Here is a 26,044-nt window from a genome sequence, read left to right as displayed (position 1 = left end):
CAAAGGTACACAATGTTTTTCATATCTCTCAGCTGAAAGAGTTTCGAGCCGACTACACTCCGGTGTTCGCTGAACTACCCAAGTTACCTGCCTTGGATGCAACGGACACAGCTCCAGAGAAGATTTTGGACAGAAGGCTAGTGAAAAAGGGCAATGCTGCCTTACCTCAGGTACGAATCAAATGGAGGAACTTACCTGATGATGCAGCTACCTGGGAAGACTGGACAACACTCAAGGATCGTTTTCCTGAAGTCTGTGCTTGGGGACAAGCAACAAATTCTGGGGGGGAACCTGTCACGCCTTAGCTGTACACAGCGCCACCTAGGGACCTGTTGGTAATATAAAGGTGGCGCAGGTGTGTGGGTGTGTGTAAGTTAAGTGTGGGTCTAGGCTGTCAGCCGGCGTGCGTGGGTTGGTGAGCTGCAGGTTATAAGCAGCAGCTGTAAGCGTTCTGAACTTAAGTCTGAAGAAAGGAAAAAACAAATCCAATCTCCTCTTCTCTTTGCTGTTCGTTGCTCCCTTCTTCTTTCTTCCTTCACACGGAAAATTTGTGTGTCGAGATCGAACCTCACGCTGGCTATCATACCAGCAAGGGGGTCTTACACTGTGCGGCCGGATTCTGGATCTCCAAAAAAATTAAAAATAGTTTTGTATATAGAAGATGCACGAATTATGTGGGTGCCATTTTTTATATACCTAAATTTAGAAGTATGTATCCGAAATGACAAGTTTTAGATGAATAGTAAAGTAAACTCAAGTGCACAGTAATTTTTGTAACTTAGTGGTCGGAGCAACTATATAATTTACAGCTGGGGTAAATTTAATTGGGTCCCGTTGTATCCAGGTTCCAAAAAATCGCTTTAACTAGACTGCATCTCACTTCACACATGCATGGAAACCAACCATATCACATTCCGGGCCGGCATCCTCCGCCAGCGCTGCGCTGATATGACCAGCCTGATAGCATGGTACTCGGGAAACTACGCTCTCGTGGATCATTGAGTCCCGATTTTCTGCTCCGTGTGCCTAATAAATAAAAGCTTTCTGAACATTACTGAGCAGGAGAGCATCCCCACTTCACAGCACTACGGGGGGAGAAACAGACAAGTTTCTGTTGTAGAAGAACGCTCGGTCAAGTGTTCATTGAAGGCCAACGCTTCACTTGTCACCTTCCTATCCACCTGCTCGAAATATCACATCGCACTACCCCACGTCCCATGATTCACGGCATTTTGGTTCCAGCGTTTTAGCCAACTGCCGGTAATAATTGTTTTGCACGGCAGTTTATAAACTAGTGCCGCTAATGGTCCAGTAATTACCGGCGATTTGGTACAGTGCCACTAAATTTTGAGGTCAACGGCAGTTTATAATTGGTACCGATAATAGTGCGCTGGCGATCTGGAGAAGTGCCGCTAAAAGTTTGATGCGAAAGTGCCGGTGAAAGCTGATGCGCACCCGACTGTTTTGCACATAAGCCCATTTAGATTATATTAATTAATCTGCAGTCCATCTAAAAAAAATCCGCAGTCCCAGCTTGTACACAACCACCCATTCCATTCGACACGGAACCCTAGCTCTATCTCTCCTGGCGGCGGCGGCCTCGTCCATCCCGCGCTGCTCACCGGCTTCGCCCACCGCGCGATATCCCCACCGGCGGCGAGGCAGCTCCACGCGCAGCTCCTCCTCCGCGGCCTCCCGCTCCCCGCCCGCGCCGCCGTCACCCTCATCGCCTCCTCCTCCTCCCCCTCCCCACGCTACGCCCGCGCCGTCTTCCACAGAGTTCCCGCCGCCTCCGCGAACGTCTACCTCTGGACGGCCACCATCTCCTCCTACGCGAAGCACGCCTCCCCGGCGCTCGCGGCCGAGGCGTTCGCGCTGTTCCGCCTCATGCTCCGCTCGGGCCCGCCGCCGAACGCCTTCACCGCGACCTCCCTGCTCAAGTCCCTGTCCCCGCTCCGAGCGGCCCACGAGGTGCGCCAGGCGCACGGTCCTCCGCCCGCCGACCGCGAGGGAAGGAAGGCGGCGTACCCGCCCGCCCGCCCACCACCACCGCGGGTCCTGAGCTGGCCGCATCATGATCGCCGCCCCCATCCTCTGCGCCACCTCTCCGTCGTCTTCCGGCCGCGTGTGGTTGGGGCGGCCACGGGTGGAGACCGGGAGAAGGGAGCCCCCTTGTCGCGGTCCTCCGCCACCTCGCGGATCGGCCCCTTCGCAGCTTCGGCCATGGTGGCAGCAATACCTTGGCCCCTCGGGAGAAACTGCTCGATGGGGCCCTCTCGATGGACGCCGATCACCGGGGTAGGCGCCCGCGCGGCCACATCTTCGACGAGCCATGATGTTTGAGGAATTGAGGTGCGTGGCCTTCTCCCCATGGACCAGCTATGTTTAATCTACCTTCTACAGCCAAGTGTGTGGAACTGACTTCAATTGTGGTATCCGGATAATTGGTGTCCAGTATGTGTTTGTGATATTGCCTATGCCGGTGAGCTTACTCAGCCCGGCATGACAACCACGACCAGACACATAGTCAAGTACCTCGCTGGCAAGGCCAAGGCGTACGTGAATGAGTCACACCGACGCTTCCGCGGTGCACATCATGGTGTTCAGCCACCTCGGGCCGGGGGACCTTGAACAATGGTATTTCTGTGCTGAGAGGACACTGCACCAAGGTGAGCCATTCAAGGAGTATACAATTCCTTGATTATTGGTGGTAGTGCTCCAAATTTCTACATGCGGTACTTTATACGGTAGTCTTACCTTGCTGTGATGGCTAGCTGAAGATAGAATTAGTTGAGCATATAGGACAGAAGTATTGTACTACAAGTTGATTGCTCCATTGAACTAAGCCCTAATGAATATATGCTTTAGTGATGTAAAATGTTATCTAGCCCCATTGTATTTCGTGCTTCCATTGCATTTTAGGTTGCTGGGGGCTAAGCGTTTAAAACTTCACGACTTCCTGTTCTAAGCTTGTCAGTTTGTTTATAATTTAGAACAATTTGGTTTGGCGTGTTCAGCTCCTTTTTCTACACGCATACACCATATCATTTTTTTGGTTGGGACAACTGAATGCTTCAGAAAGTACCATCTCACATCCTGACGATGCCTATACACAGTCAGGTTTCATCTTTCTTTACCTAGATAGCTATACCCAGCAAGATATATTTATTTTGCAGTAAGGCATCTGTTACAGATACCACAAAATGATTGTAATAGGCTAGAGTATATAATTGATTCCTCTTGCTGGGTCAAGTGAATATTTATGCGCAAGATTGTGCTTGTGTGTTTTTGCTCTGTAGGCATGCACTGGATTTTAAATTTAATAGAAATTCATCACCCCTTACATTTATTTTCTCAATATAATTTTTAGCCTATGCTTTCTTTACTACAGTTAATGGAGAAAGCGAAGTTGTCTGTGCACCAAGAGGCTCAGCAGATTGAGTGTTACATTTTCTGTTGTAGATGCAGTGCGAGTGGTAAGCACGAATGATCCTTTAGCTTCCCTTGCCTTCTTTCACTGCACTTCTATATTTTGTATGCCTCGCATATTCTAAAGATAATTTGTGTTTCCCTTTTCTTACTCTGAATATATTGGTAAGTGGATCTATAATAGAATTGTTGTTGTGCCCACGTGTAACAATCTTCCATCTATGCTCTACCATATGTATTTGTTTCATGTTTTCTTGGTTATCTAGAAATAGTCTAATTCAGTATGGTCGTGCAATGCTTTTATCTTTAAAGATCTATCTCGGACAATTATGCTTCAAGTACTCTGTCTTCCAATTGGTGAGGTGTGCCAATGATTATACACTATTTATGTGCTTTCTATACTCCAGTTTGTGAAGTGCACTTCGTCAGGTTATTGAACATGCTGCCAAGTCATACCGGGCTGATGATAACAATTCCACATCACCCAAGTTATTTTTCCAAGCTGCCAATTGGTATATGGCTGCATCATATTATTTATATATGGGATAACCTTCTATTTTCCATAGGAAGTAAAGCAAGGCATCAAAATCTGACGAAAAGCACATGCAACCTTTGATAAAATTCCATTTAGCTACTATTAATAATAACTTATGACTAATCTCTTTTGCCATCTGCACATATGTAAGAGTACCCATATTTCCCTCATGGTCATTTTTGCGATATAATGACAAGTGGTAGACCTTATTTCTAGATCAGATATCCAACCAATGGTGGATGTGTTTGCTTCTGATTGCACATATCGTATTTTGTTTCTGCTTTTACATTGGCTCATACACGAATGTGGTGCAAAGGCTTGGCAAGGTCGCCATCGACGAGCGGCTGCTGGGTTTGGCAAAGCAGGCGGTGCTCCGGTCAGGGTACCTTGTCATGGAAATCATCATTAGTGGTATGCCCATCTGTTGGTGTTTTTTGGGAGTGTTCCGTTTCAGGTCTCGGTGCGTATGCTTTTGATTTATTTTGCGTGTATGTGCGTTACGCAGATGAGAAGGTTGACATTATGACGGAAGATTTCGACAGGTTTTCCTCCATCATCAGGAGGGTGGAGAGCTTGCGCAAGCTCGGTATGGTCACAGATCATCATCTCTCGCTCTTGCAACCCACGCTTATTTTTCTCTACCAGATTTAGTAGATGATTTAGGGGTTAGAAAAGAAAAGCATATGGTCTACCTAAAAGAATAGCGAAACAAATGGAGCGTTTTGTTTTTAATGGATTTAGATTTACTTAAATAGTAATGTATGAATCCACCATTTATTACTGTATGAAAGTGGCACTCTTCAAGAACCAACTATGTCTAGGTGCTCAGACATGAGATATGGTATCAGCATACATTATTTATGTTTCATGAAATCATCATAGCTTTATCTTAAAAAATTTAAGCCAGTTTCATGACGGCACGTCGCTAGCAACAAGCTATAGAGCAAATTACATAGACATGTCGTAGAATTACAAGCATGAGCGTAAATTTAATTTTCTGTCAAATATCTTATGGTTTTTCCTTGTTTTATTTTAGGGTTTCTGAAGTTTCTTCAGTTCTGCATCATATAGTAGAATGTGGTTAACTATAGCTAAAAAGGTGTACGGGCTCTACATGTGGTATTGTTTACTCCCGCTGGGACCTCAATTTACTCTTGGTCGCGATTTAGTGCGATACCAGCAGACTGAGTTGTATTTGTGTTTGGCTAAAAATGTGGAGTTTTCCTATGTGTTACTATACACAATATTGTAACTTTGGTTTATTCATAATTTTGGAAGTGGCCTAAAGTTCTTATACCTTGGACTTATTCCATGGGATGTTGTGTTGTCTGCTTGCGTAGAAACTGTAAACTGAATTGTAGTGATTAAAAATGCCAGAATGAGTTCTGATGCGGATGCAAGACCACGGAGGAGGCAAGCCAAGGGAACCCGTATTGGGCGTTGAATTATTTTTCATTGGACTGGGATTGGGCGTTGAAATTTTTCATTGGACTGGGATTAGATCGCACATCTCTAGTGAGGAGGGAATGCAGTTGAGGTCGAAGAATGCCGTTGGAGAGACCAGAGGTTGACGTGGTGGTGCTTGCCGGAGATCACGGCGAGATGCTCTGCTGGGAGAGGAGACCTCGCCGGCGAGGTTGGGGACGAGCTGCTGGTTAAAGATCATGTAATGATTTTGTAATTTAGACGCTACTTGCAAATGTTGGTTCCATATCCTATAATTTAGATGCCTGGCTACAATTTTAATGCATGATCAGGTTACTGTGTTTGATTAAAATACCAGTGCAATATGATAACTGCATATATTTGTGCAAGCACTATGATTATTGCTTTGTTTTGAATAGTGCATGTAAACATAATCAAAGGCATTGTTGAAAACAGCCTTCAAATGTAATATAAGGCATCATTGAAAAGTGTAGTCAATTTTTTTTATGGCATCTTGAAAAGTGCCACCAAAAAGATTCAATGGCATTTTTAAAAATGCCAGTAAAAAGATTTCGTGACATTTTTCAAAAAGTGCAGGCAAAAAGATTCTATGACATTTTCGAAAAGTGCCATCAAAAAGATTCCATGGCATCTTTCAAAACTGCCGGCAATACTAACTAGCGGCATTTTTGGAAGTGCCTTAAAATACAATTAGCGGCACTTTTTTAAAAATGCCGGCAAAGACCTACCTCGACTGGAATAAACGCAGCACTTTTTTTTGTGCCTTGAAAAATCTTTGCCGGCACTTTTAGTGTCTTTACCGGCACTTTTTTGTGCCGACAATCTAGGTACCTGACGCAGTGGATCGCCACTTGTATAGACGTAGAACCCCATCAGTTATTGAGCTGCTTGCTCGCGGCCGAGATCGATGCCCAGAGACACGCCCACGGTAAAACAGCAGCAATGTTGTACGGCGTACTATACGATCCATATCGTATTCAGCAGGTTCACAGCAGCAGCAGGTAGCATCAATTTTTACCGTACGCGTGCTCTTGCAGTAGTAACTGCATGCCGATCCCTAGATCGATCTCCGTGTCCGCTGATGCACAAACCTACCCCCATTCAATCAATCCGCCAGAGGTTGCAGTCACGCACGGCACCGCCCTATCTTCTTCTTCCTACTATAAATAGGAGTAGCAACGTAGCCGTGTCAAACATATTAAGCAATTAAAGCTAGCTCACGAGTTGCTGCGTTTCACCGGCAATGGCCACGGCCAAGCTCGTCGTGGCATCTCTCTGCCTCCTCCTCGTGCTAACGCAGCACGAAGCTGCTGCCGCTGACTCGAGGAACTGCCACGGCGGCGTAGCTGCGGGGATGGTGGAGGCGATGTTCGTGTTCGGGAGCTCGCTGGTGGACAACGGCAACAACAACTTCCTCAACGGCTCCCGCGCCGTGCGCGCCGACTACCTGCCCTACGGCGTCGACTTCCCGCTCGGCCCCACCGGCCGCTTCTCCAACGGCCGCAACACCATCGACGCGCTCGGGGAGCTCCTCCGCCTCCCCGCCGGCGGCCGCATCCCGACGTTCGCCGACCCGGCCACCAGGGGCCGCGCCGCGCTGCACGGCGTCAACTTCGCGTCCGGCGGCTCTGGTATCCTCGACGACACCGGCAAGGCAACTGTGAGTAGATTTTCATGCTCTACCTACCATTCTCGCAAATAGTGGCATCCTGTACTGTACACTTGATGTATTGGTGACGTGTGTGTGTCTGAACCGTATTGTGGCGTGCTATTGCTACCAAAGTGTCAAACTCTTGTGAAATGGTATCCGAAGGGAATGAAACTCACTATGGAAGAGAAATTGCTGAGATGGTATTCCCTCCTGTCCAATCAATAAGAACTTAGTTAAGAGTTAACATCCTCTAAATTTGATCAATGTTATAGATACAAATATAAATATTTGACAATACCAAATTAGTATTTGTAAATTCACCGTAATATATATTTTCGTAATACATTTGTTTCATGTTCTAGATATTTACATTGTCTTCTTTACATTTAGATGAACTTATTAAGATTTAATTTTGACCAAATTTATAAGCCATATTTATTGTAACGGATGTAGTAGTGATTGCCGATTTTTTTTTAAAATAATGGTATATATTGCAGAGGATATACCATTAGAAATTTTATACTCTCTACGAGTGTTCTTGCAAATAGTGGCATTCTGTACACTACCTGTATCTGTGATGTGCGTGTTTGAACCATAGGTAGTGGCGTGCTACTGCTACCAAAATGTCAAACTCTGGAGAAATGGTACTAGTATGTGGTATGGAATTAGTTATTGCTAAAATGGTACTCTTTCTTTGTGGAAAACGTAACATGAGATTATCATTATTCTTTTATACAGATGCACAAAAAAAAAGTCGAGTATGAGTACTGTGGAACCACATAGTAGTACATTTAATGAAGGTGCATTAATATGGTTATGTGGAACGAGTAGTACATGTGTACCTGAATACTAGGTAACGTGTATACATGTTGCATATTTTAGGGCGAGGTGCTCAGCCTAGAGCAACAAATCACCAACTTTGAGGCGGTGACTCTTCCTGACCTGCGGGCCCAGCTTCAACGAGCCAACGATCGCAAGAAGATGAAGGGCCATGATTTCTTTGACCGTTGCTACCTGCCCAAGAGCCTGTTCGTGATCGGGTCAGGTGGCAATGACTACCTGCTCAACTACTTCAGGCCCAGAAACAGCGGGGAAACCAGGCCCGACTTGTCAGATTTCACAAGGGCCCTCGTCGCCAGGCTCTCGGCCCACCTCCAGGTATTTTTCCCTCTCGTGCTTCTTTTTTTGGCACATGTGTGGAAATTAGACGAAGCAATTGAATGGCTAGGCAGGACTTTTCCGAATTTAGACGTAGGAATTGAATGATTAGGCACCGGATCGATCAAGTGGCCAATTGTGGACCATTTTGGTTCAATATTTCCTCCTGGTACAGTACTTGAAATAGTAATCGAATTTGCAGTTTTGGACAGGACGTTTAATTGCGGCAGGATTTTTTACGTAATTGCATTGCAGAGGCTGTACGCTCTTGGGGCGAGGAAGTTCGTCATCTTCTCCATCCAGCCCATCGGGTGCGCCCCCGTGGTGAGGGCGTCGCTCAACGTCACCGCCGCCGTCTGCGTCAAGCCGGTGAACGCGGCGGCGCTCCTCTTCAACTCCGAGCTCCGGTCGCTCGTCGACGCTGCGGGGCGGAGCATGCCCGGCGCGAGCTTCTCCGTGGTCGACTCCTACAAGATCACCATGGACGTGCTCGACCACCCCATGAAACACGGTAGCTAAGCCAATCCATTGATCACATTCAGTCAGTCGTGTGGATCTCTCCTGATGGAGATGGCTATCGATCGATGTTGCTGATGGTATCTTTGATTGATTTCTCAGGCATCAAGGAGACGTACAAGCCTTGCTGCAGTGAGATGGGGCCGTCGGGGGTGCTCTGCCGGAAGGGAGGGCCCATCTGCAGTGACCGGACCGAGTACATGTTCTTCGACGGGCTCCACCCGACGGACGTGGTGAACGCGCGGATCGCACGCAAGGGGTACGGTTCCGTGTCGCCGGAGGAAGCATACCCCATCAATGTGAAGATGTTGGCCATGTTGTAGGTGGTGATCTTCCGGAGCACATGTAAACCAAAGTAACTCTTACTAGTGATCTTGCAATGCAGCAAGAGTATTGTATGATCATCTTAATATCTGCGCTGGTTCGTTTTTCGGAGATGTTCATAGAGGTAGAATATTTGTGCTAGCGTTTATAGGGTTTAATATATATACATATTTATTAGCATTTGCGTAAGTCACTACGGGAACCCGCCGCGGGGCCGACGGCCAGAATCTGTGCCGACGGCCGCCGTCGGCACATAACGCCACGCCGTCAGCCCAGTAAAGTGGCCGTCGACACAACTTGGCCGTCGGCACAGCACTTCCAGGGCCGAAGGCCACCGTCGGCACAGTTCAGCCGTCGGCACACACCCCGTCTGTGCCGACGGCACGTAACCTAGCCGTCGGCACATGGGCAGATGGTAGGGCCACCGACAGCCACCGACAATAGCGTCAGCAGGTGGCAAATGGCGTCAAACTGTGCCGACGGCGAGGCCGTCGGCACAGTTTCCCTCTATGTGGGCCGACGGCCAGGCCGTCGGCACAACTTCCCGCCAATTTTTCCCCCAACATTCCCGCCATTTTTCCCCGCTCCTTCCCTCCCGCCCTTTTTTCCCGCCATTCTTCTCGCGCCCATTCTCTCCCGCCAAGTATTCTCGCCGTTTCAGCCGTCGTCGTCCTATATATCCATGTCTTCTCCACTAACATCACTAGCAACATTTCTCTCCTCATCAACTCTCTCATCCAAAAACACCACAGAATCCTCTGAGCTCAGCTGCCGTCGAGATGGCTCCTCGTCGCCGTAGCAACACGGGCTTCATCGGCGTTCGCCAGCGGGCTGCGGGCCATTTCGCGTCTGAAATCACCGCCGGAGGATGATGAACGGTGGTCGTGGAACCTCACAACTACCGCTTCAGAGGACACCCCCAGCGAGGACGAAGATTTCGACTTCTCTGATTAATATGTGTGTGTGTCGAGTCCGTGTGTCTAGCGGGTCATGTGTCGACCCAGTGTTAAGTGCTTTGTTCGTGTGTGGGTGTAGTTCTTTAAATATTTTGGTTTGTGTGTGGCTCGGCACCTTCTACACGAAGGAGGCTGCTGCCCGTGCATACGACGTTGCGGCTTGGAGGTTAGGCCGGCCGCGCCACGAATTGAACTTCCCGGAGGTCAGGTCTCTGACGGAAGCCCAGAGTCTCTCTACTGAGCCGCTACTTCGCTCACAGGGTGAAGCGCGGCGGTACAGGTCTGGCCAGCGGCGGATTGATACCACCGAGGAGGACGAGCAGTTCATGGCACGGTGGCGCGAGACCATCCCGGAGCCGTCGAGGCGAGCGCGCATTCCGGAAGGACAAGCGGACGTACGAGAGAGAGAGGAGGGCGGGAAAGCGGCAGAGGAAGGCCGAGGTTGAAGCAGAGTATGCCAAAGGAGAGGCGTCGACATGGGGGGAGGATGATGAACAGTGGTCGTGGAACCTCACAACTACCGCTTCAGAGGACACCCCCAGCGAGGACGAAGATTTCCACTTCTCTGATTAATATGTGTGTGTGTCGAGTCCGTGTGTCTAGCGGGTCATGCGTCGACCCAGTGTTAAGTGCTTTGTTCGTGTGTGGGTGTAGTTCTTTAAATGTTTTGGTTTGTGTGTGGGTCTAGTTCTTTAAGTGTTTTGGTTCCTGTGTGGGTGTAGTTCTTTAAGTGTTTTGGTTCCTGTGTGTGGGTGTAGTTCTTTAAGTGTTTCGGTTCGTGTTTGGGTCTAGTTTTTTAAGTGCTTTGTATCGTGTGTGGGTCTCAAGTTCTTAAGTGTATCATTATTGTGTGTCGTCAGAAATCGAGCATCGGAGGGTGGAAATGGTCCCAAAACTCAGGCGGATTATAGACTCGTAGGGGTAAAATCCAGGATCTGTATGTGCAAACTCCTGGTACGGCTAAAACGGAGCCTATTTTATGGTAAAGTAAGCCCAACCTATAGTTTCCCATGTACATATGTCCTACACAAACCAAAGCAAATAAAAAAATCCATTGTTACACCGTCACACGGAGAAAGCTATATGGGTAGATCTACGGGGTCCCCGCCCTAGGGTTTCCGAAGATACAGATCACCGGAGCGTCGGAACCGCTTAAAAACTTGCATATGTCCCTAGCATATGTGCACAAGTGTGATGTAGGGTTTGGCTAACCTTGCATGTACCCGGCGTTGACGATTTTCGCGTACATGGGCCAGAGACTTGGTGAAAATCCAGGATCTGTATGTGCAAACTCCTGGTACGGCTAAAACGGAGCCTATTTTATGGTAAAGTAAGCCCAACCTATGGTTTCCCTTGTACATATGTCCTAAACAAACCAATGCAAATAAAAAAATCCATTGTTACACCGTCACACGGAGAAAGCTATAGGGGTAGATCTGCGGGGTCCCCGCCATAGGGTTTCCGAAGATACAGATCACCGGAGCGTCGGAACCGCTTAAAAACTTGCATATGTCCCTAGAATATGTGCACAAGTGTGATGTAGGGTTTGGCTAACCTTGCATGTACCCAGCGTTGACGATTTTCGCAGACATGGGCCAGCACTTGGGTAAAATCCAGGATCTGTATGTGCAAACTCCTGGTACGGCTAAAACGGAGCCTATTTTATGGTAAAGTAAGCCCAACCTATGGTTTCCCATGTACATATGTCCTAAACAAACCAAAGCAAATAAAAAAAATCCATTGTTACACCGTCACACGGAGAAAGCTATAGGGGTAGATCTGCGGGGTCCCCGCCCTAGGGTTTCCGAACTGGGGCCACACTTTCCTTCGCTCAATAAATGCTGGGAAAAATGTTTTTAGGTCTATGACGCGTCATTTTATGTGCTAAATGTTTTCCGTTTAGCGCGTTGGCGGACAGGTGCAACCGCGCGCCCGGTACGGCCATACCGCATGTCCTGGCGGCCCCGTTTTGCACAGTTGGCGAAGTAAACAAAGTCATAAAATCGCGCGGAGCCGCGTGGCGTCATTTTATGTGTCCTAGTAACCACTGCAAAAGACGGAATTGGGATACGGCAATTATCTTGAAAAACCCTTCACGAACAGGGCTATCACGTGCGGAGTTCTATGGCTTTTAGGGGAAATGAGTAGGAAACGGCCCGTTGCACCACATAGTTTGTCGGAACGAGGCCATATTTGGCACGTGCGTGGGTCCTAGGATGGGAAGCAAGGCCCCGGTCGCGGATTTCCAATCCGACCCACGGGCGACGGTGTTTCCATTTTCGGGGTTCCCGAAGGCCTTTTTTTGTGAAGCGGCCTACATGGTGCGCATTTCAGCATTGCGCGAGACCTCCGTGCGGTGTTAGGATACCTCCTACGCACCACCTATCACATGCCATATGCGCGCGGTAGCCACTCGGGATCCCCCGCTTCCTCGCGGTGTCCCGCCGAATCCGCTGGAAACTGACCGGATTTGAACTGGGGCCACACTTTCCTTCGCTCAATAAATGCCAGGAAAAATGTTTTTAGGTCTATGACGCGTCATTTTATGTGCTAAATGTTTTCCGTTTAGCGCGTTGGCGGATGGGTGCAACCGCGCGCCTGGTACGGCCATACTGCATGTCCCGGCGGCACCGTTTTGCACAGTTGGCGAAGTAAACGAAGTCATAAAATCGCGCGGAGCCGCGTGGCGTCATTTTATGTGTCCTAGTAACCACTGCAAAAGAAGGAATTGGGATACGACAATTATCTTGAAAAACCCTGCACGAACAGGGCTATCACGTGCGGAGTTCCATGGCTTTTAGGGGAAATGAGTAGGAAACGGCCCGTTGCACCACATAGTTTGTCGGAACGAGGCCATATTTGGCACGTGCGTGGGCCCTAGGATGGGAAGCAAGGCCCCGGTCGCGGATTTCCAATCCGACCCACGGGCGACGATGTTTCCATTTTCGGGGTTCCCGAAGGCCTTTTTTTGTGAAGCAGCTACATGGTGCGCATTTCAGTATTGCACGAGACCTCCGTGCAGTGTTAGGATACCTCCTACGCACCACCTATCACATTCCATATGCGCATGGTAGCCACCTGGGATCCCCCCGCTTCCTGCGGTGTCCCGCCGAATCCGCTGGAAACTGACCGGATTTGAACTGGGGCCACACTTTCCTTCGCTCAATAAATGCTGGGAAAAATGTTTTTAGGTCTATGACGCGTCATTTTATGTGCTAAATGTTTTCCGTTTAGCGCGTTGGCGGACGGGTGCAACCGCGCGCCCGGTACGGCCATACCGCATGTCCCGGCGGCCCCGTTTTGCACAGTTGGCGAAGTAAACGAAGTCATAAAATCGCGCGGAGCCGTGTGGCGTCATTTTATGTGTCCTAGTAACCACTGCAAAATATGGAATTGGGATACGGCAATTATCTTGAAAAACCCTTCACGAACAGGGCTATCACGTGCGGAGTTTTATGGCTTTTAGGGGAAATGAGTAGGAAACGGCCCGTTGCACCACATAGTTTGTCGGAACGAGGCCATATTTGGCACGTGCGTGGGTCCTAGGATGGGAAGCAAGGCCCCGGTCGCGGATTTCCAATCCGACCCACGGGCGACGGTGTTTCCATTTTCGGGGTTCTCGAAGGCCTATTTTTGTGAAGCAGCTACATGGTGCGCATTTCAGTATTGCGCGAGACCTCCGTGCAGTGTTAGGATACCTCCTACGCACCACCTATCACATGCCATATGTGCGCGGTAGCCACGTGGGATACCCCCGCTTCCTGCGGTGTCCCGCCGAATCCGCTGAAACTGACCGGATTTGAACTGGGGCTACACTTTCCTTCGCTCAATAAATGCTGGAAAAAATGTTTTTAGGTCTATGACGTGTCATTTTATGTGCTAAATGTTTTCCGTTTAGCGCGTTGGCGGACGGGTGCAACCGCGCGCCCGGTACGGCCATACCGCATGTCCCGGCGGCCCCGTTTTGCACAGTTGGCGAAGTAAACGAAGTCATAAAATCACGCGGAGCTGCGTGGCGTAATTTTATGTGTCCTAGTAACCACTGCAAAAGACGGAATTGGGATACGGCAATTATCTTGAAAAACCCTTCACGAACAGGGCTATCACGTGCGGAGTTCTATGGCTTTTAGGGAAAATGAGTAGGAAACGGCCCGTTGCACCACATAGTTTGTCGGAACGAGGCCATATTTGGCACGTGCGTGGGCCCTAGGATGCGAAGCAAGGCCCCAATTGCGGATTTCCAATCCGACGCACGGGCGACGGTGTTTCCATTTTCGGGGTTCCCGAAGGCCTTTTTTTTGTGAAGCAGCTACATGGTGCGCATTTCAGTATTGCGCGAGACCTCCGTGCAGTGTTAGGATACCTCCTACGCACCACCTATCACATGCCATATGCGCGCGGTAGCCACCTGGGATCCCCCCCGCTTCCTGCGGTGTCCCGCCGTATCCGCTGGAAACTGACCGGATTTGAACTGGGGCCACACTTTCCTTCGCTCAATAAATGCCGAGAAAAATGTTTTTAGGTCTATGACGCGTCATTTTATGTGCTAAATGTTTTACGTTTAGCGCGTTGGCGGACGGGTGCAACCGCGCGCCCGGTACGGCCATACCGCATGTCCCGGTGGCCCCGTTTTGCACAGTTGGCGAAGTAAACGAAGTCATATGGGCTGATAGTTGTTATCACATGTACCTATGACGTAACGAAGATCAAATAGAGGCATATGCCCACCAGGGGACCCCCGGTGGGATGTAGTCAAAGGGGTAGATCGCGTGGTCAACAGAATTAGGTTTTCGTCAGAAATCGAGCATCCAAAGGTCGGAATGGCCCCAAAATGTGTGTTTCTCCCTATAATAATACTCCCTCCATTTCAATATATAATGCCTATAGATTTTCTGCACGGTAATTAGCGCAAGTCATTTTTTAACACAAAACCCCCTTATTTTCAGTTAAAAGAAAAAAATGCCTATAGATTTTCAGTTCCCAGGTTTTATATTTTACTTGATTGTAGTCCTGCATAGAAAAAAAATCAAAAAAAATTAAAAGAAAAAAAAATGAAAAACCTGTGCCGACGGCCTAGCTGTTGGCACAGCTAGGGCTGCTTATCTGACCGAGCCGGACCAAGTCCGGCTCATACGCCCCGCACGCGCATCTCCCCACACGCCCTCTCCCCGCGCGCCGCCGCCAGCCACCGCCCGCGCCACCGCCCGCGCCACCACCAGCCCCCTCGCCGGCATCTCCCCGCACGCCCTCTCCCCGCGCGCCGCCGCCAGCCACCTGCGCCTCCCCCGCCCCCGCGCCACCACCAGCCCCCTCGCCGGCAGCCCCCGACGCCCCCTCCCCGGCAGCCTCAACCCGGCAGCCCCCTCCCCGGCGCCCCCGCCTCGCGCCACCCTCCTCCCAAGCCCGTCCCCGCTGCCGCCCTCCTCCGGAGCTCCTCCCGAGCCGGAGCTCCACCCCGCCGGCCACCTCGTCCCGCCTCCCGAGCCCGAGCTCCACCGCGCCGGCCAACCAAGCCGGAGCTCGCCCCACATCGGTGCTGCGCCCCCTGCCTCCTCACTGTAAGCATTTCCCCCCATTTTTTCCTTTTTTTATTTCTATTTGTTGTAGATGATTTAGAAATAAAAATAGAGCAAATAGAAAAATTGCAAATTGCAAATAGAAATAATTGGAGAACGAAATATAGTTGAAAATAGAAATAGTTGGAAAACGAAATATAGTTGGAAATAGAAATAGGATTTTGTTGTTGTTTTACTTTTTGTTGTTGAAATAGAAATAGTTGGAAAACAAAATATAGTTGGAAATAGAAATAGGCTATTTACTTTTTGGCATTGACTAATTTTGTTGTTGTTTTAACTAGGCCCGGCCATGACTGCCCCGTCGTGACCGCTCCGTCGTGACTGCCCCGTCGTGACCACGACCGCTCCGTCGTGACCGCCGTGTCGTCCTGTCCGCGATTCTCTCCCACCGCCGAGGGTGAACTAAAACTTCGCCTCCCCTTCTCCGCATTTTTTTACATCACTAGATTCATTTTTCAAGTAAAGTTGCGTAACCTAGGTGTCTCTTCCCGTCCGCGAGCGTTACACGGATAAATATGCATTAGTGGTCGGCATATTTTCAACCATAACGCTTGCGGCATTTACAGGACAGTCGGCGGATGCGTAGTTGTCTACGTTTTCCATGTTCTACTCCGGTCCGAGTCAGGATTTCGGCGGAGCCTCCCCGTTGTTCTCCGGATGCACATCCTCTCGGTTTTTTGCCGAGACGTGTATCGAGAGAGCAGCGGGGAGGTGCTACCGAAATTCTGACTTGGACCGGGGTAGAGCATGGACAACGTAGCCAACTGCGGATCCAGCGGCTGCTAGGAGCCCACCTAGTAGAGATGTAGGTTGATGCATGCGTTTCGCCCGGTAAAATAAATAAAAATATTATGCATTTAATTTCATGGTGCTATTTGTTGTTTGTCTCCCAATCAAGCGCGAGGATGGCTGATAATGGGTGGATGTACAAGTGGCCGTGCTAGTTCGACTGAAATGACAGAAGAGTGGGTATGGAAGACCAATTTATTAGTGAAGGAGTTAGCGCGTGGTTCAAAGTCAGGCGTTCGTCCAAGTTGCCCTTGCGCTCGTTACAAGAGGCGTCATCGTCACGGAAAGGATGATATGACTAAACATCTTTGGTTGAATGGGTATAGGCCTGATTACGTCACGTGTGTCGACTTTGCTCAGTACAAACGTGACAGAGGTGAGGTGATGAGGCAGCGAATCGATGGCAATGAGGACGATGGGATTAGATACTTGCTAGATGATCTCCGTAATGCCTACATGTCAGAATCGCCTCCGCTAGAACAGGAGGGACCGCCAGAACAGGAGGAACTGCCAGAACCGGAGGAACCCGAGCCAACCGCAAAGGCCTTCTATGATATGATGGCTGCGGCTAAGAGGCCTCTATACGAGGGTGCAAAAATTTCTCAGCTCGATGCCATCACACAAGTACTAGCCGACAAGGCCCAGTTCGAGAGCACCCGTGCATGCTTTGAAAAAAATCTCGTAACGGTTGGTAACATGTTGCCCGAAGGTCATTGTCTGCCTAAAACCATGTATGCAGCAAAGAAAATGTTGAAAGCGCTCAGCATGGATTATGTGAAGTATGATTGTTGTCCCAAAAACTGTTTTTTGTTTTGGAAAGAGTTTGCGGATGATAAATATTGTAGCAAGTGTGGGTCCTCTAGGTATCATGAGATAACCAGAGCTAATGGTGAGAAGGTGCAGACAAAAGTCGCCGTGAAGATTCTTCGTTATCTCCCGTTCATAAAAAGAATCCAACGGCTTTACATGTCCGAGGAGTCTGCCAAACAGATGACGTGGCATAAGAACGGGTTGAGATTCAAGAACGAGGAGGGACGGCTAAACATGGGGCACCCATCTGATGGTAAAGCATGGCGGAACTTCGATGCACCCTGATAAGGCAAATGATGCTCGGAATGTCAGAATTGCGATAGCAACCGATGGATTCAATCCATATGGTATGTCAGCATCCGCGTACAGCTGTTGGCCCGTGTTTTTTATTCCGCTCAATCTCCCTCCCGGAGTCCTTATGCAAAGGAAGACCATATTCCTGTCGATGATCATTCCGGGGCCTCGATTACCCGGGAAGAATTTGAGTGTATTCATGCAACCGCTTGTGGATAATTTGCACCACTCTTGGCACCATGGGACCTTGACATACGACCGAGCAACGAAGACAAACTTTGTCATGAAAGTTTGGTTCCAATATTCCATGCACGACCTACCTGGGTACGCTCTATTTTGCGGGCATTGTACAGCTGGTAGGTTTCCATGCCCAGTGTGCAGGCACCGACTGGAGTTCATTTGGCTGAATGCTTCTTATACTTAGTATCTATTTTTCAATATGCTTCTTATACTTAGTATCTATTTTTCAACATGCTTCGCCATATGTTTTTTTTTCCTTAGTGTCTACATTTTATTAAGGCATGAATGCTTACTTGTTTACTCTTTGTCAATGCAGGTGATTGATCAATATGAGGGGAAGCAAGCAATCCATGAACTCCATTCTGAAGAGCATGAGCCCACAGAAGTTCACCGGGACCACTAGAAGTGGAAGACCAACGCGTTACGCGGACGATGACACGGGTGGAGTTGGAGGTGGAGGTGTAGGTGGAGGTGGAGGTTGAGGGCGCGGTGGAGGTGGAGGACGTGGTGGAGGTGGAGGACGAGGTGGAGGTGGAGGACGAGGTGGAGGTGGAGGACGAGGTGGAGGTGGAGGACGAGGTGGAGCTGGAGCTGGAGGACGAGGCGGAGGTGGAGGACGAGGACGAGGTGGAGGTGGAGGACGAGGACGAGGTGGAGGTGGACCTTTCCTTGGTGACATACCCTCTGCTTCTGGCGACGTGGCTTCTGATACGTCCATTTTGCATCACTATTTTATATCATAATTTACTGTTATTCATTGATATCTTTTCATATTTAGAGATGATACTTATGTTATTTCATCTATTTTGCATGTTTCATGATTATTGGAGAATCGCGCACCGGAGTCGCATTCTACCGGAAAAAGCACCGTCGAATGCAATATTTCGTAAGATCAACAACTGACGGAAATTATACTCGAAAATCCTATTTTTTCGAAGACGGAGGTAGCCAAAAGGAGGAGCCGAGGAGGGCCGCCATGGGCCCCCTCATAGGCCGGCGCGGGCCCCGCCCGGCCGCGCCGCCATGTGGGGAGGGGGCCCACAGCCCCTCTCGGCCTCCTCTCCTTCGCGTACTTCTTCATCCGAAAACCTAAGCTCCGCAGGATAGTCGCGAAGAGTCACAGCCGCCTCGCGGGGCGGAAAACACCAGAGAGAAAAGAGCTCTCCGGCAGGCTGAAATCCGCCGGGGAAATTCCCTCCCGGAGGGGGAAATCAACGCCATCGTCACCGTCATCGAGCTGGACATCCTCTCCATCATCATCACCATCATCTCCATCATCATCACCGCCATCTCCACCGCTGCACCTCGTCACCGCTGTAACAATTAGGGTTGGACCTGATTGTTTGATAGGGGAAACTCTCCCGGTATTGATTTCTACTTGTTATTGATGCTATTGAGTGAAACCATTGAACCAAGGTTTATGTTCAGATTGTTATTCATCATCATATCACCTCTGATCATGTTACATATGATGTCTCGTGAGTAGTTCGTTTAGTTCTTGAGGACATGGGTGAAGTCTAAATGTTAGTAGTGAAGTATGTTGGTTAGTATTCAATGTTATGATATTTAAGTTGTGGTGTTATTCTTCTAGTGGTGTCATGTGAACATCGATTACATGATACTTCACCATTTATGGGCCTAGGGGAATACATCTTGTATTCGTTTGCTAATTGCGGGGTTGCCGGAGTAACAGAAACCTAAATCCCCCGTTGGTATATCGATGCAGGAGGGATAGCAGGATCTCAGAGTTTAAGGCTGTGGTTATATTTATCTTAATTACTTTCTTGTAGTTGCGGATGCTTGCAAGGGGTATAATCACAAGTATGTATTAGTCCTAGGAAGGGCGGTGCATTAGCATTGGTTCACCCACACAACACTTATCAAAACAATGAAGATTAATCAGCTATATGAAGCGAAAGCACTAGACTAAATTCCCGTGTGTCCTCAAGAACGTTTGGTCATTATAAGTAAACAAACCGGCTTGTCCTTTGTGCTAAAAAGGATTGGGCCACTCGCTGCAATTATTTCTCTCGCACTTTATTTACTTGTACTTTATTCATTTGCTATATCAAAACCCCCTGAATACGTGTCTGTGAGCATTTACAGTGAATCCTTCATCGAAACTGCTTGTCAACACCTTCTGCTCCTTGTTGGGTTCGACACTCTTATTTATCGAAAATACTACGATACACCCCCTATACGTGTGGGTCATCAGCTTCCCAGTCCGCTCACACACAGTCTACTGAGGGGGAGATGGAGGTGGAGGGGCAGGACGAGGAGGCGGAGAGGGAGATGGCGCCCAAGGCATCCCCTTCTTCATCGACAAATTATCAGGTTCCTTCTCTTGAAACTATATTTTTATTCGTTCACATCTTATGTACTTTACTTGGAGCGTCTGTGTGCTTTTGTTTTTGTTTTGTTTGAATAAAATGGATCCTAGCATTCATTGTGTGGGAGAGAGACACGCTCCGCTGTTGCATATGGACAAATATGTCCTTAGGCTTTACTCATAGTATTCATGGCGAAGGTTGAATCTTCTTCGTTAAATTGTTATATGGTTGGAATTGGGAAATGCTACATGTAGTAATTCTAAAATGTCTTGAATAATTTGATACTTGGCAATTGTTGTGCTCATGTTTAAGCTCTTGCATCATATACTTTGCACCCATTAATCAAGAAACACTTAGAGCTTGCTAAATTTGGTTTGCATATTTGGTCTCTCTAAAGTCTAGATAATTTCTAGTATTGAGTTTGAACAACAAGGAAGACGGTGTAGAGTCTTATAATGTTTACAATATGTCTTTTATGTGAGTTTTGCTGCACCGGTTCATCCTTGTGTTTGTTTCAAATAACCTTGCTAGCCTAGCCTTGTATGGAGAGGGAATACTTCTCATGCATCCAAAATCCTTGAGCCAACCACTATGCCACTTGTGTCCACCATACCTACCTACTACATGGTATTTCTCCGCCATTCCAAAGTAAATTGCTTGAGTGCTACCTTTAAAATTTCCATTCTTTACCTTTGCAATATATAGCTCATGGGACAAATAGCTTAAAAACTATTGTGGTATTGAATATGTACTTATGCACTTTATCTCTTATTAAGTTGCTTGTTGTGCGATAACCATGCTTCTGGGGATGCCATCAACTACTCTTTGTTGAATATCATGTGAGTTGCTATGCATGTCCGTCTTGTCTGAAGTAAGGGAGATCTACCACTTTAATGGTTAGAGCATGCATATTGTTAGAGAAGAACATTGGGCCGCTAACTAAAGCCATGAATCATGGTAGAAGTTTCAGTTTTGGACATATATCCTCAATCTCATATGAGAACACTAATTGTTGCTACATGCTTATGCATTAAAGAGGAGTCCATTATCTCGTTGTCCATGTTGTCCCGGTATGGATGTCTAAGTTGAGAATAATCAAAAGCGAGAAATCCAAAATGCGAGCTTTCTCCTTAGACCTTTGTACATGCGGCATGGAGGTACCCCTTTGTGACACTTGGTTAAAACATGTGTATTGCGATGATCCCGGTAGTCCAAGCTAATTAGGACAAGGTGCGGGCACTATTAGTATACTATGCATGAGGCTTGCAACGTGTAAGATATAATTTACATGATACATATGCTTTATTACTACCGTTGACAAAATTGTTTCTTGTTTTCAAAATAAAAGCTCTAGCACAAATATAGCAATCGATGCTTTCCTCTGCGAAGGGCCTTTCTTTTACCTTTTATGTTGAGTCAGTTCACCTATCTCTCTCCACCTCAAGAAGCAAACACTTGTGTGAACTGTGCATTGATTCCTACATACTTGCATATTGCACTTGTTATATTGCTTTGCATTGACAAACTATCATTGAGATATACATGTTACAAGTTGAAAGCAACCGCTGAAACTTAATCTTCCATTATGTTGCTTCAATACCTTTACTTTGATTTATTGCTTTATGAGTTAACTCTTATGCAAGACTTATTGATGCTTGTCTTGAAGTACTATTCATGAAAAGTCTTTGCTTTATGATTCATTTGTTTACTCATGCCATTACCATTGTTTTGATCGCTGCATTCATTACATATGTTTACAATAGTATGATCAAGGTTATGATGGCATGTCACTCCAGAAATTATCCGTGTTATCGTTTACCTGCTCGGGACGAGCAGGAACTAAGCTTGGGGATGCTGATACGTCTCCGACGTATCGATAATTTCTTATGTTCCATGCCACATTATTGATGATATCTACACGTTTTATGCATACTTTATGTCATTATTATGCGTTTTCCGGAACTAACCTATTGACGAGATGCCGAAGGGCCGGCTCTCGTTTTCTGCCGTTTTTGGTTCCGTAAATCCTAGTAAGGAAATATTCTCGGAATCGGACGAAATCAAGGCCCGAGCATCCTATTTTTCCACGAAGCTTCCGAACACCCGAGAGTCGCCAGAGGGGGCCACTGGGGCCCCAGATGACAGGGCGGCGCGGCCTAGGGGGGGGGGCGCCCCCCTAGTGTGTCACCGCCTCGTCGCCTCTCCGACTCCGCCTCTTCGCCTATAAAAAGGTCCCTGACCTATAACACGATACGGAAAAAGCCACGGTACGAGAAACCTTCCAGAGCCGCCGCCATCGCGAAGCCAAGATCTGGGGGACAGGAGTCTCTATTCCGGCACGCCGCCGGGACGGGGAAGTGCCCCCGGAAGGCTTCTCCATCGACACCACCGCCATCTTCATCAACGCTGCTATCTCCCATGAGGAGGGAGTAGTTCTCCATCGAGGCTCGGGGCTATACCGGTAGCTATGTGGTTAATCTCTCTCCTATGTACTTCAATACAATAATCTCATGAGCTGCCTTACATGATTGAGATTCATATGATGATGCTTGTAATCTAGATGTCATTATGCTAGTCAAGTGGGTTTTACTTATGTGATCTCCGGAGACTCCTTGTCCCACGTGTGTAAAGGTGACAAGTGTGTGCACCGTGTGGGTCTCTTAGGCTATATTTCACAGTAATACTTATTCACCGTTATGAATGGCATAGTGAAGTGCTTATTTATATCTCTCTTTATGATTGCAATGTGTTTTGTATCACAATATATCTGTGTGCTACTCTAGTGATGTTATTAAAGTAGTTTATTCCTCCCGCACGGTGTAATGGTGACGAGTGTGTGCATCGTGTAGTACTTGGCGTAGGCTATGATTGTGATCTCTTGTAGATTATGAAGTTAACTATTGCTATGATAAGTATTGATGTGATCTATTCCTCCTTTCGTAGCGTGAAGGTGACAGTGTGCATGCTATGTTAGTACTTGGTTTGGTTATGTTGATCTGTCATGCACTCTAAGGTTATTTAAATATGAACATCGAATATTGTGGAGCTTGTTAACTCCGGCATTGAGGGTTCGTGTAATCCTACACAGCTTAGTGGTGTTCATCATCCAACAAGAGGGTGTAGAGTCTAGCATTTATCTATTTATTCTGTTATGTGATCAATGTTGAGAGTGTCCACTAGTGAAAGTATGATCCCTAGGCCTTGTTCCTAAATACTGCTACCGCTGCTTGTTTACTGTTTTACTGCATTTGTACTTCCTGCAATATTACCACCATCAACCACACGCCAGCAAGCACTTTTCTGGCGCCGTTACTACTGCTCATATATATTCGTACCACCTGTATTTCACTATCTCTTCGCCGAACTAGTGCACCTATTAGGTGTGTTGGGGACACAAGAGACTTCTTGCTTTGTGGTTGCAGGGTTGCATGAGAGGGATATCTTTGACCTCTTCCTCCCTGAGTTCGATAAACCTTGGGTGATCCACTTAAGGGAAACTTGCTGCTGTTCTACAAACCTCTGCTCTTGGAGGCCCAACACTGTCTACAAGAATAGAAGCACCCGTAGACATCAATGCACCCCTACCGCCATTCTCCCGGTGCTTCAGGGTTTTCTCCTGCTGGCGATGGTTCAGGCCATGGTTCTACCTCAGTCTACCTCGACAAAGGCCGGACGCCTGAATGGACGAGTCATGAACTTGGTTGGTTCCCGTGATCTTAGTTTCCCTTAGCTAGGTGTCTAGCGGGTGTGCGTTGATCGTGTGTGCCATGTGTCGACGATGTATGATGATCGTGTGTGCTACATGCCACATATTTGTATCACGATGATGTTGTTGCTACATTTGATATGATGCTGATGATGTTGTTGCTACATTTGATATGATGACGATGATGATTATGTGCTGTGCAACATTTGTGATGCATTTCAATGTATATTACTGCTATTTTTGCGGTCCGTGTTGTGCTGTGCCAGAAAATGAAGCGGAAAACCAAATGGTATGGTCTGTGCCGACGACATAGCCGTCGGCACAACCCCCTGGATGTGCCGAGCCATCGGCACAGGAAGGTGGCGGCCAGCAGCTGGGCGGAGCTGCTGCGACGTGGCTGGGCTGATGAACCTGGGCCGACGGCTTGGCCGTCGGCACAGAAGATGGCTTGGGGACACGTGGCAGGAGCTGGCTATCCGAGCGAGGCGACTGGGCCGACGGCTTGGCCGTCGGCACAGAAGATGGGCTAGGCTAACGGCCGTTTGGACGTTGTGGGGCCCTCGACGAAGGGGCCGACGGCAACTGTGCCGACGGCGACGTCCCACCGTCGGGCTAGCTATTGTGCCGACGGCCAGACGTGTGCTGACGGCTGCTATGGCTGTGCCGAGGCCATATTGTGCCGACGGCAAGGTGCCGACGGTTGCCGTCGGCACATGCGTGGGCCGACGACGAGGCAGGCTGTGCCGACCCTCGGCGGGTTCCCGTAGTGAGTGTGCTAGAGTACATCCCTTGAGACTCACGAGCAATTAAGTCTAAACGTACTGTAGGTTTGGACTACATTTGAGGAAAACCACAACAGTAATGGAGTCTACCTATTCATTACAGGGAGAACAAAGTATAATTTACTTATTTCATTGACTGACCAAAAACGAAACCAAGAAAAAAGTTCACACAACATGAGTCATGGAAAAGGGCAGAGCTGTATCTTTTTTTGTTGGATTAAAAGAATCATCTAAAATTTTCACTTACTAGTCCCTTTCAAAAACTCACACTTGATAGCATTTTGTACAATATCCATCTTGGAATCTACTTTCAAGTCTCAATATAGTCAAAAACAGGTTGCTTTCTTAAGATATACAGTATGTTATCGTCTTGAAGCAGACCATCTTTCTTATGTACCATGTTCAGAGCGCGAAAATGATCACAAAAGTAAAGAAAAACGAACGGCACACAAGCATATTATTGACATGATCCATTCTATCGCCTATGCTCGCAATATATGGACTTGCATAATGCATATCTTATACCACCAATATATGGACCATATATGTCAGTTTTGTTGGAATTTGCTATTGGGTCATGAAGCCCATAGGTGATACGAATTCTAAAAAAATTATTGGTCCCTATGCATAGCTGCACTAGGTGAGACTAAATTTTAGTCACACATTGCTAGTCGATAGAGAGTTGGAGTGATTCACAAGGTGAACTCTTCTACTCCCACTAAGGTGTGAGAAAAGAAGAGACCCTTGCGCATTCCTCCTCCACTTCGTGCGCCGCCCGCTCGTCTCGTTAGGACGCATCGTGCCGCGTGTTGCGGGAATGAGCCAAGCGGAGCTCCTATCTATGCATCCTTTTTATATTCTCGTTGTTCGGAGAATTAATCATGTATTAGTTTGCGAGTCATTAACAGATGCGTTGCTCAATCGGATTCCACGTTCTCTTGATCGCGGGTTGTTGTGTTGACTCGGACGTGGGATGAGTTCCACGACCCACCTAATATGCGCTATATAATTTGGGACGTCAACCCTAATCGTCATACAACAACGCATGCGCCTATGTCCTTCCAGAACCTTGAACCGCCGCCATCGTGTTCCTCATCCCGTGTTCCGGCGAATAGTAGGTCTACGTAACCCCGTCTCTCTTAGACCAGTGCGGGGGCGTTCAAGTTTTTGGGGAGCGCTTACACGCGATTAACGGCAACATGACGTCGTCTGGCGATGAGTTCCCCAACAACTACTTCTTTCCATACGTCAATGACCTTTTCGACAACCGCAACACAGGAGACAACACCGACGTTGCTGCTGTTGTCACCGCTGCTCAACCTACACCGTATTTGACTCTCTTCTCTATCTGTCAGATTTTACTAGAGTTTCTAGTTCTAGTGTTTGGAGTAGATGTGACCGGTTTACCCTGTTTAGATGCAATCTATTCATCTACCCTTTTAGTATGCGATTAGTTTAATTATTGTTTGTACGATCATGTCCTATCAGCTAATATGTTGAAT

The 26,044-nt window shown here is 47.8% G+C and overlaps 2 protein-coding genes across 2 annotated transcripts; both read left to right on the top strand.

The window, feature by feature from the left end:
* Positions 1-4,031: 4,031 nt before the first annotated feature.
* Positions 4,032-5,049, top strand: LOC124683691. Its single transcript, XM_047218157.1, has 2 exons — positions 4,032-4,375; positions 4,470-5,049. The coding sequence occupies exons 1-2, from the start codon at positions 4,204-4,206 to the stop codon at positions 4,613-4,615; spliced, it is 318 nt and encodes a 105-aa protein (XP_047074113.1). The 5' UTR covers positions 4,032-4,203; the 3' UTR covers positions 4,616-5,049.
* Positions 5,050-6,647: 1,598 nt separating this feature from the next.
* Positions 6,648-9,058, top strand: LOC124683690 (GDSL esterase/lipase At1g29670-like). The gene is made up of 4 exons (XM_047218156.1): positions 6,648-7,070; positions 7,944-8,219; positions 8,475-8,730; positions 8,838-9,058. Exons 1-4 carry the CDS (start codon positions 6,654-6,656, stop codon positions 9,056-9,058), a joined length of 1,170 nt encoding a protein of 389 aa, XP_047074112.1. The 5' UTR covers positions 6,648-6,653.
* Positions 9,059-26,044: the final 16,986 nt, after the last annotated feature.

The sequence above is a fragment of the Lolium rigidum genome, chromosome 1 (genome assembly GCF_022539505.1).
Source record: "Lolium rigidum isolate FL_2022 chromosome 1, APGP_CSIRO_Lrig_0.1, whole genome shotgun sequence".
NCBI lineage: Eukaryota > Viridiplantae > Streptophyta > Magnoliopsida > Poales > Poaceae > Lolium > Lolium rigidum.
The sequence above is the reverse complement of the archived record's forward strand: the minus strand, read 5'-3'. Positions and strand labels throughout refer to the sequence as shown.

Bases quoted from the DNA above. Each gene is read 5' to 3' on its own strand.
- LOC124683690 (XM_047218156.1), top strand. From the start codon at position 6,654: ATGGCCACGGCCAAGCTCGTCGTGGCATCTCTCTGCCTCCTCCTCGTG. The intron at 8,220-8,474 runs GTATTTTTCCCT...ATTGCATTGCAG, and splicing joins GGCTCTCGGCCCACCTCCAG to AGGCTGTACGCTCTTGGGGC. The intron at 8,731-8,837 runs GTAGCTAAGCCA...TTGATTTCTCAG, and splicing joins CGACCACCCCATGAAACACG to GCATCAAGGAGACGTACAAG.
- LOC124683691 (XM_047218157.1), top strand. From the start codon at position 4,204: ATGTGTTTGCTTCTGATTGCACATATCGTATTTTGTTTCTGCTTTTAC. The intron at 4,376-4,469 runs GTATGCCCATCT...TGCGTTACGCAG, and splicing joins CATGGAAATCATCATTAGTG to ATGAGAAGGTTGACATTATG.